General features: G+C 42.8%; 1 protein-coding gene across 1 annotated transcript in view; it reads right to left on the bottom strand.

The window, feature by feature from the left end:
- Nucleotides 1-2,403, bottom strand: part of LOC147610333 (uncharacterized) — a 52,266-nt gene extending 49,863 nt beyond the window's left edge. The window contains exon 1 of the mRNA XM_086786632.1: nt 1,991-2,403. Coding sequence (XP_086642758.1) covers nt 1,991-2,144 — 154 coding nt within the window. The 5' untranslated portion in view covers nt 2,145-2,403. The remainder of the gene's footprint in view (nt 1-1,990) is intronic.
- Nucleotides 2,404-18,006: the final 15,603 nt, after the last annotated feature.

Raw genomic sequence — 18,006 nt, 5'->3', positions numbered from 1 at the left:
GATAATGAAGGTTCCTCCTCCTCCAACTCTGCCCTTGGAACTCCAACTATGATGAAATCAACCAAATCATATGACTCCAATACAGACTCGAACATTACCTTCTAGATGCCATAGTTGTTTTCGTCCAACTGTCGGTCCACCGGGAACGTCGGGAGGGTGGGGAGCTTCACATGTTTCTCTGCCATCTCGAGCAAATCTACCATCTCAGGGGTTCACAAGGTCTTGTGAAGGGAGGGTGGGTGGGAAAAAAAAATGAAGAAGAGGTTGCACCTCAATGCAAGGTGGCTGTCCACCAGTGATGCCTTCTTCTCCACATCCCATGCGACCCAAAATCACTCCAATCAGCACCAAGCGCAGCAATCCCAAATGCTCTTACTGTCTTCAAAGCTTCAAGCCACCTGGGCAGCAGAAATGAGACAAACACCTGAGAGAAATGAAACACAGAACTGCTGAGAGAGAAGCACTGTATAAACTCTGCTATATACACTATATCCAGCACAAGTGGTGTGGGGGGTTAAGTGCCCAATATATATGGGCAAAGAGGCAGCAGTCAGCCACTACTAAACAGGCCGACATGCCCCAACTAAAGGCCACGACTAGGCCTGGCCCAGTCGACCAGCAAAACAGCCTAGTCAGCTGGCCCACAACCAGCACCACCTGGTCGGGCAGCATACAGACAGGCCCTCCTGGCAGAAATCAACTACAGCCGACAAGGGAAAAAGCTACAGCACCCCCATGACTGGAAAAATATGGACAATGGGGAAAAATGGAGAAAGCTCGCACGCGGGCAGGCACACCCACAACAATGGCCCTCACTCCCTACCGAGTAATATGGTACAAACAAGAGATGAGTGCTAACAATGGCATCATCAGGCATAATGCTTAGCCTAATAAGCTTCATTCTCAGGCATAGTAGAGGGCACGCATGGGACTGACGTCCGCTAATGGTCTGGCTCCAGTGGACGTTCCGACACGAGGCGACATGAGGTTCTCCCATAGTGAGGACTTGGAGTTGGGAAAGGTCCCTCTTGACGATTCCATGATAACCAAGCCACATATCATGTGGTTCAGGTTCTTTTCTTTAATTCGCTTACAAGGCTGCCACAACAGGCCATCAAGAAGATAAGTAGATAGAAAACTGTCCCAGTACTCATGATAGGATGTCCATGCCTTATCTACTGCGAGAAAGAAGCTAAGTAAGTGTGACAGTAGGCAAACTTGTAGCCTTTAGTGTTCCTGGGCACTCCACAGCCTACGTAGTTCCTGGGCTTCCAGAAGTGACGAATACTCATCTGAAAGCCTCATGAAACTGGGCTATGCCTGTAGTAATAATCTCAAATTGGCACATTATGCATGTGCACTGGGTTGGTTTGTGAGCACAAGTTCTATTCCACTCATATTTTCTATTCCACTCATATTTCCTTTTGTCCATTTGCCAAGGCAATTCTCCCCACATGTAATTTTCCTTGAAGACTACAACTTGTAGACACTTACACGTAAGCTTTTGCCTCTCCAATATTCATAGCTTTGCCTCCTGGATTAATGCAAAAATGAGTGGAAGATTTCTTAAAAGCTGGTATTTTGATTTGTATCATACTAATCACACTCTTGAGATGCCCGCCATGCCATCTTCATCTTCTCTGATCACAATCGCATTGTAAGATGAGTCCTTTGCAGCTATGGATGTTCTGAAGGATTGTAGAAGCTCAAGCTTGTGTGAAGAGCAGTGCACATGTGAGCCACACCAGATGAGACAATTTGCAACTTAGCATGGCCCAGGTAGCAATTTAATGTTATATCTCAATGCTCAGAATCACAACAAGCTCCACCCTTAAGATGTCCGGTTTGCAATGTCTACTGCCATCAAGCCTGATAGGTGGATTGACTGTGTCATCAAGTCTCCATTCCTTCACGCTTTTTCATAGCTTATTTGCAGACATGAACTACAGAACAATTCAGAAAAACAGGCAGTAGCTGCAAAGATCCTTACCGTCACGGAGATCCAACCAGTCGAGGGCGCCCATGACTTCTTCTTCTTCTTCTTCTTCCTCTTCTTCTTCTTCGACTTCGTCCGAATAGTCCCCAACCTCCTCTGCTTGAAGGCCAGCGTCGTCGCTGTTCTTGCTAAGGTCCACCTTCTCCATAGGGTCTGTCCAAAACCCTAAACCCTGCACCTTGATATCGCGACAAGCGTTTTATCTCTTGCGGCTCAAAGAGAAGGGTGTCGACGGGCCCTAGCTACAACAGGCGGCGGACGCAAACAGCCCCGTTACAGACAGACTGCCCGGACATCGATCACCTTTCGAACAACCAATGAGAATGCACGGTGGGCGTTGCCTGTTGGATGCCCATGCCAGTGTATTGCAAGCCCAAGCGACGGAGCAATGCCTTTGGGTGCCCTAGCAGTATGTAAAGGAGGATCAATTTGTTCACACATGCACCTTGACCCACTGCAATCGTCGAGTCTCCTCGTCTCAAAACGTTACAGGTCTTGTGAATCTAACTAGATTCCTCGTGTCAAAAAAATAGGAATTACTGTCATTATGGGTGGTACAATCAAATCAACGTACCTGACTCATGGGGGATGTTCGATGCCCTTGTCTAGCTCTAGTCTAAGTCAGTACGATATTCACTACTAACCAAGTTGATACATGCAAATGAAATTAAACTTACAAATGACCACATTAATTAAATGAAGAGTTACGTGTTGGTCGCCTTCTTGAGTTGAGTGTGAGCAAGTTCTTGTGGCTCCGCAAGAGTTCTTATGCAACTGCTTTGCTTTGGTGCTCTTATCTCACTAAGGTTGGTGGTGAGGCTTTGTTTTTGTTGATTTCTTTTGCCACCCATATGAAGGAATTACCTTCATTTAGGCACCAATATGGAGGAATTTCCTTCATGATACCCTTGAGCATAGAGCAGGCAGGAGTCCATGTTTTATGAGCCTCTTGGGAATTAGTACCATTGCTATTGAGGTTTCTTCTTTTGTGCAATCTTTGAGTGTCGTGAATTTCTTTGAAATCCACACTTTAGCATTACCTTCATACAAGTTCATTGGAACTCACAACATTTGAGTTGGTAGAGGTTGTCATCGTGCTCTTATAGGGTTTTTTGGTAGTTGGGTACCCTTCCTTCTAGACTTCTTCTAAAATTTGCATTGGGTATGTACGGATGGGTTGGCAAGGGAGAGCCAAATTGGATTTGTGCGATGAAGGGACCTAGGGAATTGCACTCGTTAGCATGGAGTATATACATGTCCCACTCATTATAGGGAGTAGCACCTAGACATGGAAAGACTGCCATGAAACCTTAGGCATAAGCTCCAAGAAGCCCCAAGAAGACAACTAAAGATATCAAAAAGGGTACAATCGCCTAAACCAAGGTCACTTATATAGTGCCTAGCCATTTCACATTAGCTAACAATATGTCCATGCCCCAAATCTATGCTCAACAAACCCAAGGTCCATGTGCCCTTATCCTTTCCATTTGACCTCAAGGGTCATACGACTCATGTGCATGTGCATATATAATTGCTTCATTACAAACCATCCCCTCCTACAATGATTTCGTCCTCGAAATCAAAGGGTGGCCATACACAAAAGACACATACAAAGTCTATATACAAAAGCCAAAAATCACATCTAAAACTAAAAGTCAGTGTCGTGGAAGACCAACACATGAGTCGTATGACCCCTAAGGTCAAATGGAAAGGATAAGGGACTCCCGTTGACGATTAACCGACGATTAACCTAATGAGCCTGAATCAAATGGAAGTCCCAAGCCATGTGAAATCCAAGACAATGGCTTTCCAACCGCCTAGGTTGAATGGAAAGTGTAGAGAACCAATGTCGATGATAAAGCTAGATGTCCCGCTTGGATCAAAAGGAAATCCGAAGCATGCAAACTCCAAGACAATGGCTCCATGGCGATCTCAATCAAATAGAAAAGATAAGGAACCACCGTCGACAGCGAAGCTAGCCGTGTATCCTCCAGGATTAAATGGATGTGCATGGTGTAGCCGTGTATCCTCCAAGATCAAATGGATGCGCATGGCGCACATCTTAGGCCTCCGAAGCCGATGTGTAAAAGTAGCTCTTTTGTCAAAATGAAATCTCAAATACAGGGGGAAGCTATCAAGCCCATCCTCACAAACAATCAGAGCGTGAATCTAGCATTGAAGAGATCCACTAAATGAGCTCGAAACTCCTGGCCGGAATGTCAAACGGTCCTAGCACAAAAGAACCATCGTGTAGACCAACACTATGATTTGTCGCAAGTGCATGTAAATGTCGAACCACAGAATCATCAACCATACATCTCAATTGGCATGGAATTTACCCAAAGAAAAGTGTCTTGGCTCCAAAGAACATAGGATCATGTTGACACCCGTGGAGGCCAAATGAACACAACTCGAGGTAGGCATCATGCAAGTTCAAATGTGAATCAATACCCTCATCCCATGTAATTCCACTCGAACGATCGATGGCATGATCCAGTGCATCTATGTGTGTATAAACATGATCCCAACTATGCAACATATCCCCTACTAGGTCAATCTGTTTAATAATTGGATGCAGGGAAAAATTGGAGTCAAATGAGAAACTCTCTAGATTCGTATGCATCAACCTGCCTCTCCTACGAGGCCTCACCTCAATAAAGTCCACACTACTCTCATACACAATGCCTGACTGCTCTAATATGTGCACTAGATCCACACAAACGTTGCCAGCAGGTAGGCTTTGAGAACTAGGAGTAGTGGTAGTGGTTGAATCTTGAATGTCCCCACATGTGGAAGTCCTAGAAGAACCCCATAAGTATGTTGTGAGCCCATATGTGAAGTATCACTAAACTCGTGTGCTATAATGGATGTGTCGCTAATCGAATGCACACTATCCTTTAGAATGCTTCCATGATCAACTAATGTATCCACATGATTCATAGGAAGGAAGATAGGCATAAAAATATCAATGCTCAGTGTGCTTGCTGCTGCTGTCTCTGTGCTCGAGATCGCGCCCACATGATCTAACTCACACACATCATTATCACATGCATCATCAACAAGTACATATATGTGCATGTGTATCATCATGTGCACATGTATGAATATCATCATGTGTGTGTATGTGTGGTACATCATCATGTGTATGTGTATGAGATACATCATCATAGGTATGTGGGTGTGATACATCATCATCATCATCAAAATTTGTGTCGGTGTAGTTTACGTCCTCGGGGACATAATCATAACGACTCAAGAGTGTTGGACACTCATGAGTGTTGGACACTCATGTAAGACACTCATGAGTGTTGGACACTCATGTAAGACACCCAAAGAAGAATCATCCCATGCAAACAATGCCGAACCATCTCTGTGGAGATAGCCAAGGGATGAAACAATGAAATCCCCATGTGCGGACCATCTGGCACATACATCCACCTCATCAAACAAATGCCTTGAATAAATAGGCATCAATTTCTTGGGCTCAAAAAGCACCCGTGGCATGAATAGGCTGCCTCGTCATATTATGAAGTTGACGAATGAGGGTCTAAAGGCCTAAGCCTCGAAGTGCCAAAAGTATGTGTAAATGCAACAAAAGAAATATGATCCGTGACACGAAATGGTAGCTGATAATAACGGGCATAGAGCCACGAAGACAATGCACGAGCAACCCTCCTAAGATCAGGAAGATGGTAACATAGTGATGTCAATGACGAGATGGGGTGTAGAGTATCAACCGAATGAGGGGTAAAAATAGTAGGAATAACCCATCATGAAGCATGTGAACACACCTCACAAAACACAAGGTGTATAAGGCGTGTGAACCACAACGTGTGAACAAGCCTAAATAATGCACCAATGTGCGTGAATCAAACCCATAATGCACCAAAGTGTGTGAGCAAGGCCAACAATACTCCAATGAGCATGAATAAATGCTAAAGTGTGTGAACACCCCACACAACACAAGCCGTGTGAACAAGCCCCAATAAAGCACCAATGCACATCAACAACACTAACCAAGACTCAAGACAAGCCCCCACCATAACACACAAAATGTAATCACATGTGAGCAGACTCACAATCACACTCAAGCATGTGAACACCCCAAGGTAAATGGGCAGTGTAAATAGACAAGGTCCAAGGTCCAAGTGTGATTGGGCAAATCCGGAGAGGTTTTAGATAGAGAGGGTTAGGGTGGACAAGATGTGTAAAAGATAAAAATAACCCTAGGGTTTCCAAAAGTTATTTTAAAAAAATGAAACACTTCTTCTCTCTTTTTCTCTCACATTGGCAGCCTTTTGTTGGAATTAGGGTTGCAGGAAAGCACACAAAGCTTGGAGAAGAAGAAGCAAGAATGCACACAACACACAATGTATTAGATTGTGTCAATGTACAAAAGATGGGTTAGCCCTAGAATGATGGGCGTATATACAAGCCGGGGGGAAAAACCTCCTAAAGAGGGAAAAAGTGCCCCGACGGTCCTAAGTGTGTTCACACACATCACTGCCTATATATATGGCAACAAATCCCCCCTGGGAGTGATGGTGTGAACGAGAGTTGGCACTCATGTATAGGGAAGTGCCATGCCCGAAGTAGATCAATCCACAAAGGGGAGCAAGCCCAAAGCTTTGCGGAAAGCTTCGAACTTCTCACGAGAAAGCACCTTTGTGAAAAGATCAATGCGCTCTGACTGTCAGTGTAGATAGAGGTGGCAGACTCCTGTCCAACACCCAAGTCAGCCACATAAGCCGTCTGAGCCACACACACTCAACCGTAGCTGTGAAAGATGCGCTGTACTCAGCTTCACAACTAGAAGTGGCCACAGTAGTAGGTTGCTTCTTGCTCAACCAAGATATGCATGAGCTACCGAACGAGCATGAAACAAAAACCACTTGTCGACACTCTTGTGTCATAGCAACGAGCCCAATCTGAGTCCGAAAAAGCATGTAAATCTGGCGGCAACGATCTCCCCTTGGGATAAAACAGCCCAAGATGTATGGTGCCACTCAAGTAGCGAAAGATGCGTTTAACCGCCTTCCAATGCTAAGACCCTGGGCTATGCATAAACCTGCTCACCTGTGAGACTGCAAACTGAATGTCCGACCTCGTAATGCATACATAAATGAGGCAACCAACAGTCTGATAGAGTGTGCAATCAAAGTGATCTCCAGCATCATGAAGACTCAACTTCAAACCTGTCTCCATTGGAGTAGCAATAGGCTTGCAGTCTTCAAGGCCAAATCTCCGCAACAATGTCTCAATATACTTTGTCTGACACAAAGCAATACCTCCATCACACTGTTTAAATTGAATCCCCAAATAATAATGCAAATGCCCCAAATCTGACATCTCAAAAGAGGCATTCAAATCAGCCTTAAAATCAGCAATATGACTCTCATTTGGTCCTGTGAGCAGCATGTCATCGACATAGAGAGCAATGATTAGATGTACATCATCCACATGTTTAACATACAAAGTGCTTTCTGTTGGACTATTCTGAAAACCATGTGCAGTCAAATATGCATGTATCTCGTGGAGCTTGCTTTAAACCATATAAAGCCTTTTTCAACCTGCACACTTTGTTTTCCTGCCCTCTTTGAACAAAACCACGAGGCTGCGATACATACACCTCCTCATGCAAATCTCCATTTAAGAACGCAGTCTTTATGTCCAACTGATGTACATTCCAACCATTATGAGCTGCCAATGCATAAATGCTACGAATGGTAGTCATACGACAAGTGGGAGCAAAGGTCTCATCAAAATCAATGCCCTTTTCTTGAGCATGACCCTTTGCAACAAGTCTAGTTTTATAGCGATCAACACTGCCATCTGGCTTTCGTTTCAACTTAAAAACCCACTTACATCCAATGACCTTTTTACCAATAGGCAAATCACACAAAGACCATGTACCATTCTTTATTATAGCATCATATTCACTTTGCATTGCAGCCAACCAATTTTTTGATTTTTGTGCCTCATCAAATGAAAGAGGTTCTTTCTCTTCACACATACTAGACACAGCCAAAGCATAACAATCTGATGCATAAGAGGCATGCTGAAAACCTGAACGAGTACGACTAGACATAGGTGCATTAATTTTACTATCACGCAAGGTTTGCACCAACCATTTAGGCATACCTGTAGCCTGCTCATTTTCAGCCCTATCCTCATAAATTACATCCTGTAAATCTGCATCAGAAATAGGCTGATCTATGATGTCGTTTGAAATCTGCATAGGCTGAATATTTGCCTCATTAGGACTTACATTTGAATTCCCACTTGTAAACAGAGGCAACAACGTATCAAATACATCCCGTGAGCTCACACATGTCTCTTTGGTACATGATAACAAAGGCTGCACAGCATCTTCCACAAAAACAACATCTCGACTAGTCAAGATACGCTTTGACTACGGATGATATAATCTGTAACCCTTGCTCTTAGCACTGTAACCAACAAAAATGCATTTGGCAGCCTTATCATCCAATTTTCTACGTTGTTGCACAGGCACTAAAGCATAGGCCAAGCAACCAAAGACACGCAAGTGACCAATAGAAGGCTTCCTGCAATGCCAAGCTTCGTATGGAGTAACAGACTGCAAGGCCTTAGTGGGACACCTGTTGAGTACATATGCAACACACATGACAGCCTCAAGCCAAAACGCATGTGGCAAAGCTTGGCTCTTGACCATACATCGTGCCATCTCTATAAGTGACTTGTTTTTCCTCTCAGCAACACCATTTTGCTGAGGGGTATACGGCACTGTACATTGGTGTTTTATCCCACGACTAGCCAGAAATGTATCAAACTCTTTAGACATGTACTCCCCCCCTCGATCAGAACGGAGGGTGCCCACAGTACAATTGGATACATTTTCAACCATAAGTAAAAACTGTTTGAAGCATAAAAACACTTCGGACTTTGCCTTCAGTGGATATACCCATGCATGCCTTGAGTAATCATCAATAAAAGTCACGAAGTACAAGTGTTTACCAAATGGCGGAGTTTGCACAGGCCCACATACATCACTATGTACAAGTTACAATTTGCGAGTGGCCCGCACAAAACCATCCTTTGGAAACGCAGAACGCTACATTTTGCCCAAAATAAAGCCTTCACAAACATGTTTCAATGGTGCCTCAAGAGGGGGCAATGAAGCAACCATATCAAATTTCTGCAAACGCAGCAAACTAGCAACCATATTAAATTTCTGCAAACACAGCAAACTAGCAAAGTTCAGATGACCAAAACGAGCATGCCATAGTTTTGCATCTGAAATTGCCTTTTCATCAAAAACTACATTTGCTGAATCTTCCACACACTTGTCATAAGAATTGAGCCTATATAGCCCATGAAACAAGGTGCCAGATACAATAATCGTATCACCAGAAGTCAAATCATGAACAGTACATCTTTCATCCCACAAATTTGACTACAAGTCCAAGTCTTGCAAGCGCAGAGACAGACAATAGATTCTTCTTTATCCTCGCACATACAAAGCATTTGAAAGTGTGAAAGCACTGCCATCGCAGCAGTAAGCATAATTTTACCAACGCCCTTCACTGGGTAAGAAGTATTATTGGCACATGTGACAGTATTCCCATTAGGGATAGCCTCAAGACAAGTGAACATATCACGATGCGAGGTAATGTGCTTTGTAGCACCACTGTCAAAATACCATACATCAGAGTCAACAGAAACTGCCAAACATGCATCATGTACAGATGGGTCATACTGGCAATACACGCTAAACGCCCATTCTATATCCTGCACAACATTTGCAAAATCTGTATTTGTAGAAGCATCCGCTATTGTGGCTGCATTTGACTCTTTCTTCTTTGCCTCTTTAGCCTTTAGCTTAGGGCAATTCTTAATGACATGATCAGTTGCCTTACAATAGTTGCGCCTGATCTTTTTTTTTGCCTTTATCAAGAGCCTTCTCAGACCTATTGTTGCTACTTGTGGAAGGAGAAGAAGTTGCAGACCTACTAATAGGAGAAGAAACAGTGGAAGGGGCTGCCTTACCACTTCTTCTCTGCTGGGCAGCAACAAATGCCTGATTAACTACACGCTACCTAGCCCTGTTTTGCATGGACTGCGCTTCTTGCAAGAGCTTATTGACTAAAGTATCATACTTGACAACATCAGGTCTGTCCTTAGTAACAAGTCTCCACGTGGAAGTAAAAGTCTGATATGACTCAGGTAAAGCATCAAGAACAGTCTGCACAAGAGAATGATCAGGAATAATCTCACCTGCAGAAATCAACTGTTCCTTGAGATCTTTAATCTCAGCAAGAAAAACATTCATGTCATCATCTTCCTGCATAATCTTCGATTCTAGCTCTTTATGCAGGTAAGAGATTTTTACCTCGTTACGACCTGCATACAAACCAGCTAGAATATCCCAAGCATGTTTTGTTGTTTTAGCTGAACGAATATGTGGAGTGATGTTACGTTTGACAGAAAGTGCAATCAAGGCATGAGCTTGCGCATCTTTACCATCCCAAACGAGCTTGTTCAGCAGTGGGTAAAACAGCAGCAACAGTAGAGCTGCTAGAACCTACAACATCCTCAACAGATCCTACATCCACAGAACCTGGACGTACATCCATACCTTGCACAATGTTCCACACTCCTTTTGCAACCAAAACATGCTACATCATGTATGCCCAAAGTGGGTAGTTGCTGTCTCTATCTAGTTTGTTATCAGCAGACAACATGTGAAATACATCATTGCTGTTATCAGCCATGGCCACTGACTGCTGAAACTGATGCAAAAGCTACCTGTTAATGAGGCAAAGATTGAACAAAAAACAACTCGTGCTATGTAGCATGGTCCACAATAGAATATGTATGCCTGTTTTGCAGCAGACTGCACTGTCAAACCAAGAACCTCAGATGCAATTTCTGAGAATGCAAGGTCCTACGGGCTTATCTGCAGAGTATAGGGAACTGCATACGCTCGTGAAAGCTCACCTCAATCGGAGAACGTGAGTTAGAGGGTGATAGCGGCGTAGCCCTGGGAGCCGATGCCTACTCTGATACCAATTGTTGGAATTAGGGTCGCAGGAAAGCACACAAAGCTTGGAGACGAAGAAGCAAGAATGCACACAAAACACAATGTATTAGATTGTGTCAATGTACAAAAGATGAGTTAGCCCTAGAATGATGGGCGTATATACAAGCCGGGGGAAAAAACCTCCTAAAGAGGGAAAAAGTGCCCCGGCGGTCCTAAAAGTGTGTTCACACACATCACTGCCTATATATATGGCAACACCTTCTTTGTTTGAGCTCAAATTTTTTTCCCTTCTTTCTCCTCACGACGATAATGGCCACTTGCTGAGTTGAGGCCTAGGGTTGTAGCTTGCCTTGCTCCTTTTTTCAGTTGCACGCTCAACGCCAAGATTAATTGTTTGCCTAGATCTTCAAGAGCAATGAAGGCCTCCTTAATTGAAACAAAACTACTAAGGGCTAAGCTCAATGAAGCAAATTTAAATTTAAATTTTATTATTTTTTGTTCTACGTTGCCATGTATTTGAAAGTACTTGCTTGATTTGCCTAGCTTTTTAAGAGAGATGATGGTTGGCTATCTACTTCAACAAGGCAACGATGATGTTAATGATGCTTGTGACCCCTTGCCAACAGCCAACACTTGGCAACAATTTAACCTGCTCTATAGGCAATGGTGTTAATGATGCTTGTGAGACTCCAACTTTAAAAAAAATATATGTGAATGAAACAACCTTGTTCCCTCCACCCCAAACACAAGGTTGAACACGAATAGGAGCATCCCCTCTTCCTTCATGCAAAGGCACCATGGTAATTCTGCATGACAAATGCTAAGCTTTGAAAAAGGGCGACGAAGCACTCTACAACTGATGTGAGTTGAGCCTTTTAATCAAGTCGATGAAGCGCTCTTTGTGTTTTGTAAAACTTTACGTTGTGTGCTATAGTCTTCTTCTCTCTCCAATGTCCATGGATGAAGTTGTGCACGTTGTGATGTTGCCAGCAACTTCAAGAAGCAACGCACCTAGAGCTGCTCCGCTCACTTTGTGATTAGGTGGTCTCTATTATGCACTTGACTTGTTGCTTAGAGAAAGGTTCTCCTTATGATGATATAATGACATCTGTTAAATCGGCATTTGAAGGTTCCATGAAGGGTATTTTGGGATATAGTGAAGATGATGCAATGAAGGATGCATGGCTTTGATACCAACGCAATAAAGAGAATTCATGGCTCTGATACCAATGTAATAAAGATATCTATGGTTCTGATACCAATGAAATGAAGAGAACTCATGGCTCTGATACCAATGCAATGAAAAGATCTATGGCTCGAATACCAATGTAATGAAGGATCCATGGCTCTGATACCAATGCAATGAAGGGACCTAGGGAATTGCACTCATTAGCATGGATTACACACTTGTCCCACTCATCATAGGGAGTAACACCTAGACATGGAAAGACTGACATGAATCAGCCATGAAGCTTGGGCATAAGCTCCAAGAAGACAAGATGTCTATTATATATCAAATGATCAAGAAGATATTAAAATGGGTACAATAGCCTAGACCAAGGTCACTTATATAGTGCATGGCCATTTCACACTGGCTAATACTATTCCCATTCCTCATATTTATTATGATTAAGGAAAATTTTAGAACTCTTAGGATAAAGAAAAAACCAAAGGAAAGTATAAGAGATTACATCTTGTGACAAATGAGAATTGTGAACTCACGACGTGAGGACTAGGAAAAACTATAAGGGATTACATCTTGCACATGAAAACTCACGATGTGAGGACTAGGAGAAAATTATGTACAAATAAAACAATGTTTCCTCATGAGATTGAAGATAAACATTTTTTTCACAACATGATCATAATCTCATGGAATTGAAGATAAACAGTTTTTTCACAACCTCATCATAATCTCAAATCCACACCCTAATCCACTATTTCTATACTATAATCATTACAAAATTTTGGGTCATGACACATCATCATAGTGTTTCATTTGTGGAACAACTTCACATATGTCACCTCAAATCCAAGGAACCCCATGCACACATCAAGTTTCCTTGCCCCAAGAAAAGACAACCCAAGGGGTAGAAACTATTGAGGAAGAAATTATACAAACATTGTAGTGCTTCTATTATCATGGATGGCACAAGGTGACAAACTACCCTACTTGGAGTACTTTAACACCTGTAGTAGTTCTTAACACCTTACAGCCCCTATGTGCCATCAATCACATGTTCATAGGCTACCTGAGGAGAGTTGCTTGATTATAAGCTATCTCACAGTTCTCAACACTCAATATCTTAAGCGTGCAGATGGAGTAGGCTTTTTTGACAACCAAATACTCTCTCTATACCCATGTATCAAAGTGATGAACTATTGACCGGCCTTTTAAGCATAGATTCAATGTATGTACCTTGGTTGGCCGATTTGGATTTGTTGGATGTGAAAGGAGATGCTCTACACAGACTCACAGAAAAAACATGCACACAAGCTTAGAGAGCAATATAGATGATAGTGATAGTTGGAATGTACTAGATAAGATGTGAACATGTGGAGTACAACGTACTAGTAGCCCTTAGAGGGCTGATGTGGCTGATAACACACTGAGGGTGTGTTCTCACGGGGAAAAAACTCTTGCCCCAGCAGTGCATGGTGAAAGTGCCTATGATCAGCTCTGTTCACACTTCAACTTCTTGGAGGTAGAAGGCTAACAAACCTCCCTGAAGTGAATGGCATAAACTGATACAAGGTGTAGCAAACTACCCTAGTAGAGGTAATAAGTTCAAAGCTTGTCGGAAAGCTTCAAACGATGTTGGCACGTAGGTTAAGGCTATCTCTCCAGCATGGAGTTGTTCTCCTTGATATAGTGATAATGCACCTCAATGTGCTTCGTCCGTGCATGGAATACTAGATTTTTTGTAATTGCTAATGTGCTCTGATTGTCAGTGTAAAGGGTGGTAGTAGACTGATGTTCGATACCAAGATCACCAAAAGACGGTGGAGCTAGACACTCCACAATAGCTATGAATGCTGCCCTATATTTAGCTTCACAGCTAGATGTGGCTACTGTCGGTTGCTTCTTATTGAGCTATGAGATGTATGAGGTGCCAAGAAGGAAATAATATCCACTAGTTTGACACTTTTGTGTCAGAACTTCCTTCCCCGTCATTGTCTGTGTAGGCAGACAAGCATAAAGAAGACTCACTGTAAAACAATGCATAGTGCTGAGTGCCTTGAAGGTAGTGAAAGACACGCTTAACTGCTTGCCAATGTCAAGTGTTGGGACAATCCATAAATTTGCTCAATTGTGACACTGCATACTGAACATCTAGACGGGTATTGCACATATATACAACGCACACGACAACTTGCTGTTGCTGATAGGTGGCTACATCAAAAGGCTCAAAAGAATCCTTAATTGACAAACGGAGACCAGGTTCCATAGGAGCAGAAATAGGTTTGCAATTTATCATTTGAAAGCATTCCAAGAGCTGCTAAATGTATCTTCGTTGAAATAACACGATGCCCCCCTCAGTTGGAACAAACTGGATACCCAAATAATAATGTAAAAGACCCATGTCAAAAACATCAAATGTATTCTACAGGTCAATGAATGAAAGTTGCAATGTGCCCCTCACTAGGGCCTGTCACGAGAGCAGACCATCCACATAAATATTGAGGATAAGGAGATGATCCCTACCTTTGCGGTCATAAAGAGTGCTTTCAGTGGGGCTATTCTGAAGCAAGAAAGAGAGCATGTAGACATGTATCTTCAGTCGGAAGCTGATTTGCTAACCAAAAACACTCTATCCCGCACTTAAACCAGTGCCAAAAACTTCAGCAACAAGTGCATAATCCTTGCAGACAATTTCATTGACCCATCATGGCATATGACATCCAAAATGTAGCTAAAACATTGTGCACGCTGCAACTTTTTGATGTCTTGCAGACCTTATAACTTGTGATGCATAATCCAGATGAACCGGTTGTCAAAAGCAAACTTGTAGCTTGTTTAATGGTCGCAAACTGTCCAGTTTAGACCAAGACTTAATTCTTTACAGTCGGAAAGATATTCAGGTTGCGCCAACACATGTTCGCGTCACACCTCACGCTCATGTAAGCTCTGCATACACACACTCCTCACGCTGCTGTCCCACAGTTTTGGCAGCTCTTCTATAATTCGCAGCGTCCTTCGCTTTTTTCTCTACACACTGTCTTCAGCGCTGCACTTGATTCACAGCACACGCTCTCTCTTTCTAGCTCATGTGCCCGGCTGCTGCCCAATGCTAAGATGATGCACGATTTCTTCTTTTTGCTGCACGATGTGCTGTGCTCGAACGATCTCTAGCTCAGCCGGCTGCTCACCACTGCACTTCAATGCAGTTTTTCTTCACTTTGGATAAGGCCGGATGGAGCCGTTCCCGCGCCTTCCGTGCCAAGTGTGTCGAAGCTCCAGGCTCACGCTCTGCTGCTGCAGATCTTGCAGATCCGCACCCGTAGCAAATCCGCTTTCAAATCTCCGCTGTGAGCTCCGTCTGTCGTCGCCGCCATGACCACGCACACGTGTGTTGCGCACACGCCGCACTCCAAGCTCTGATACCAGTTGAGACCGAGAGAGAGAGCGGAAGCAGGAGGAGATGACTCGTATTTTGGTGGTAGCTAATACTACCTTATCTTTCTTTTCTTCCATTTATATATAATGGTCTAAATACCCATATACAGGGGCCTTTACCCCCAACATTTTTCATGTCAATTTTTGTAAGAAACGTGTAAAGTGTCCAAAATATTATCGTTTTTTGGGAGTGTTGTACACATGCGTAGACCACTTTTTAAAAAGGTAAAAAATTGAACTTTTTTTATGGAAACTTTGACAGATGCCAAATGTTTCTCGTTTTCAGGAAATATTACCTATTTTGTCCGCAATAGTGTTCACTCATTTCATCTACAATATTGGTTTGTCCTGATTTTTCTAAGCCTTTCACTATACGGGCTAATGCAAGTGGGAGAGGAATTGATGCCGTGCTATATCAAGAACATGGGGTAATTGCTTATGAGAGTAGAAAGCTCACCGAGAAGGAGAGGGAGCTGCATGCGTATGATCAAGAAATGTTGGCCATTTTGCATGTAATAAAGAAGTGGCATCACTATTTCTATGGAGCTTGTTTAAGGCCATATAGTGCTTTGTGCAATCTGCATACCTGATGCTCTCCACCCTGCCTAAACAAAGCCAGGAGGTTGTGTGACATAAACCACTTCTTGTAGATCACCATTCAGAAATGTAGTTTTGACATCCAAATAATGAACTTTCCAAATTTTATGCGTAGCCAATGCAACCAAAGTTCGAATGGTCATCATATGTGATGTAGGTGCAAAAATCTCATTATAGTCAATGCCTTCCCTTTGGGCATAGCCCTTGGTAACTAATTGAGCTTTATACCGATTAACAGAGTCGTCATCAGGATTTCGTTTCAACGTAAACACCCACTTGGTGCCTATGGCACGCTTGCCAGTAGGCGTATCACATAACTCCCATGTATCATTTCTGGCAGTGGAATCCAATTCTGAATGCATGGCTGAAACCCAATTGTCATCCTCCAAGGCATCAAAGTGAGAGAATGGTTCCTAATTTAGTGTGGTAGTGACAAGCGTTGTGTTTACAAAATGAGATGCATGTGTCGAGGTAGCTCGTGTTCTTCCTAGAAAAGGTTCAGTTAGTTTGCTGTCATGCAAAGGAGCCCGGAGCCAGCACAAAATCCTCTAGAATCATGAATAGCTGCATCTTCTTTAATTAATGCATCACCAAAGGCATCCGGAGTAAAGGGTTGCTAATCTAGAGCAATAGGGATATTGTTGAACTATTGAATCTACTGATGGGCTGCAATAGTACTAGGTGGCTGATTTGAAACCAAGGTGGGTTTAGAGGAATCAACAGAAGTACCAAATAAAGGTAGCAATGTATCAAATACATCAAGAGTATCAATGAATGGTTGTAGTCAACATGAAAGAAAGGGTTGAGATGCATATTCATCAAAGATGACATCTTTGGATACAATAAACTTCCGACTGGACGGAACATATAGCCAATATCCTTTGCTTTCACTGCTATACCCCACAAAGATACATTTTAAAGCCTTTGCTTCAAGCTTATGTCTGTGCTGTGTTATGCTGGTACATGCACATAAGCTAGACATCCGAATACACACATATGAGTAATGACTGGAATTCTGCCATGCCAAGCTAGACATCCGAATACACACATAAGCTAGACATCCGAATACACACATATGAGTAATGACTGGAATTCTGCCATGCCAAGCTTCATAAGGTGTCATAGATTTCAAGGCCTTAATTGGACAGTGGTTTAGTACATAATTGGCACACATGACCGCTTTAAAACAAAATCTAGTAGGTAGATCCTTGCTTTTGAGTATACATCTAGCCATTTTCATTAGTGTCCAATTTTGACGTTCAGCCACACCACTGTGCTGTGGTGTATAAGGAGTAGTACACCGATGATAAATTCCATGGGACATAAAGCAGTACACTCATTTGATAAATATTCCCCCCCTCTGTTGGAACTCAATGTTAGCAGCTTATGATTGCAAGCATTTTTAGCAAGAGGAAGAAATTAATAGAAAGCTGAGAAGGCATCCAACTTGACTTTTAGACCATACACCTAACAGCGTGTGTAGTCATCAATGAAAGTACAAATGTCCACCAAAAGAGGGAGCCCACATAGGACGACAGAGATCACTGTGAAGTAGCTGCAATGAGCGAGTAGCGTGGGTAGTGCCATCTTTTGGAAAGGAGAAATGATGCATTTTCCCAGTATACACTCCTCGCAAACATGCTTGTGGGGGAGTTGCATAGGTGGCAGCTCACGAACCATAGCTTAACACTGTAACCACATAAGAGATGGAAAATTCAAATGAACAAACCGAGCATGCCAAAGCTTAATGTCACGCTAAATTTGTGGCGTGGA

The sequence above is a fragment of the Cibotium barometz genome, chromosome 49 (genome assembly GCF_041138505.1).
Source record: "Cibotium barometz isolate CiBa-2024 chromosome 49, ASM4113850v1, whole genome shotgun sequence".
Lineage (NCBI taxonomy): Eukaryota > Viridiplantae > Streptophyta > Polypodiopsida > Cyatheales > Cibotiaceae > Cibotium > Cibotium barometz.
This window is presented reverse-complemented; position numbering and strand designations above follow the sequence as displayed.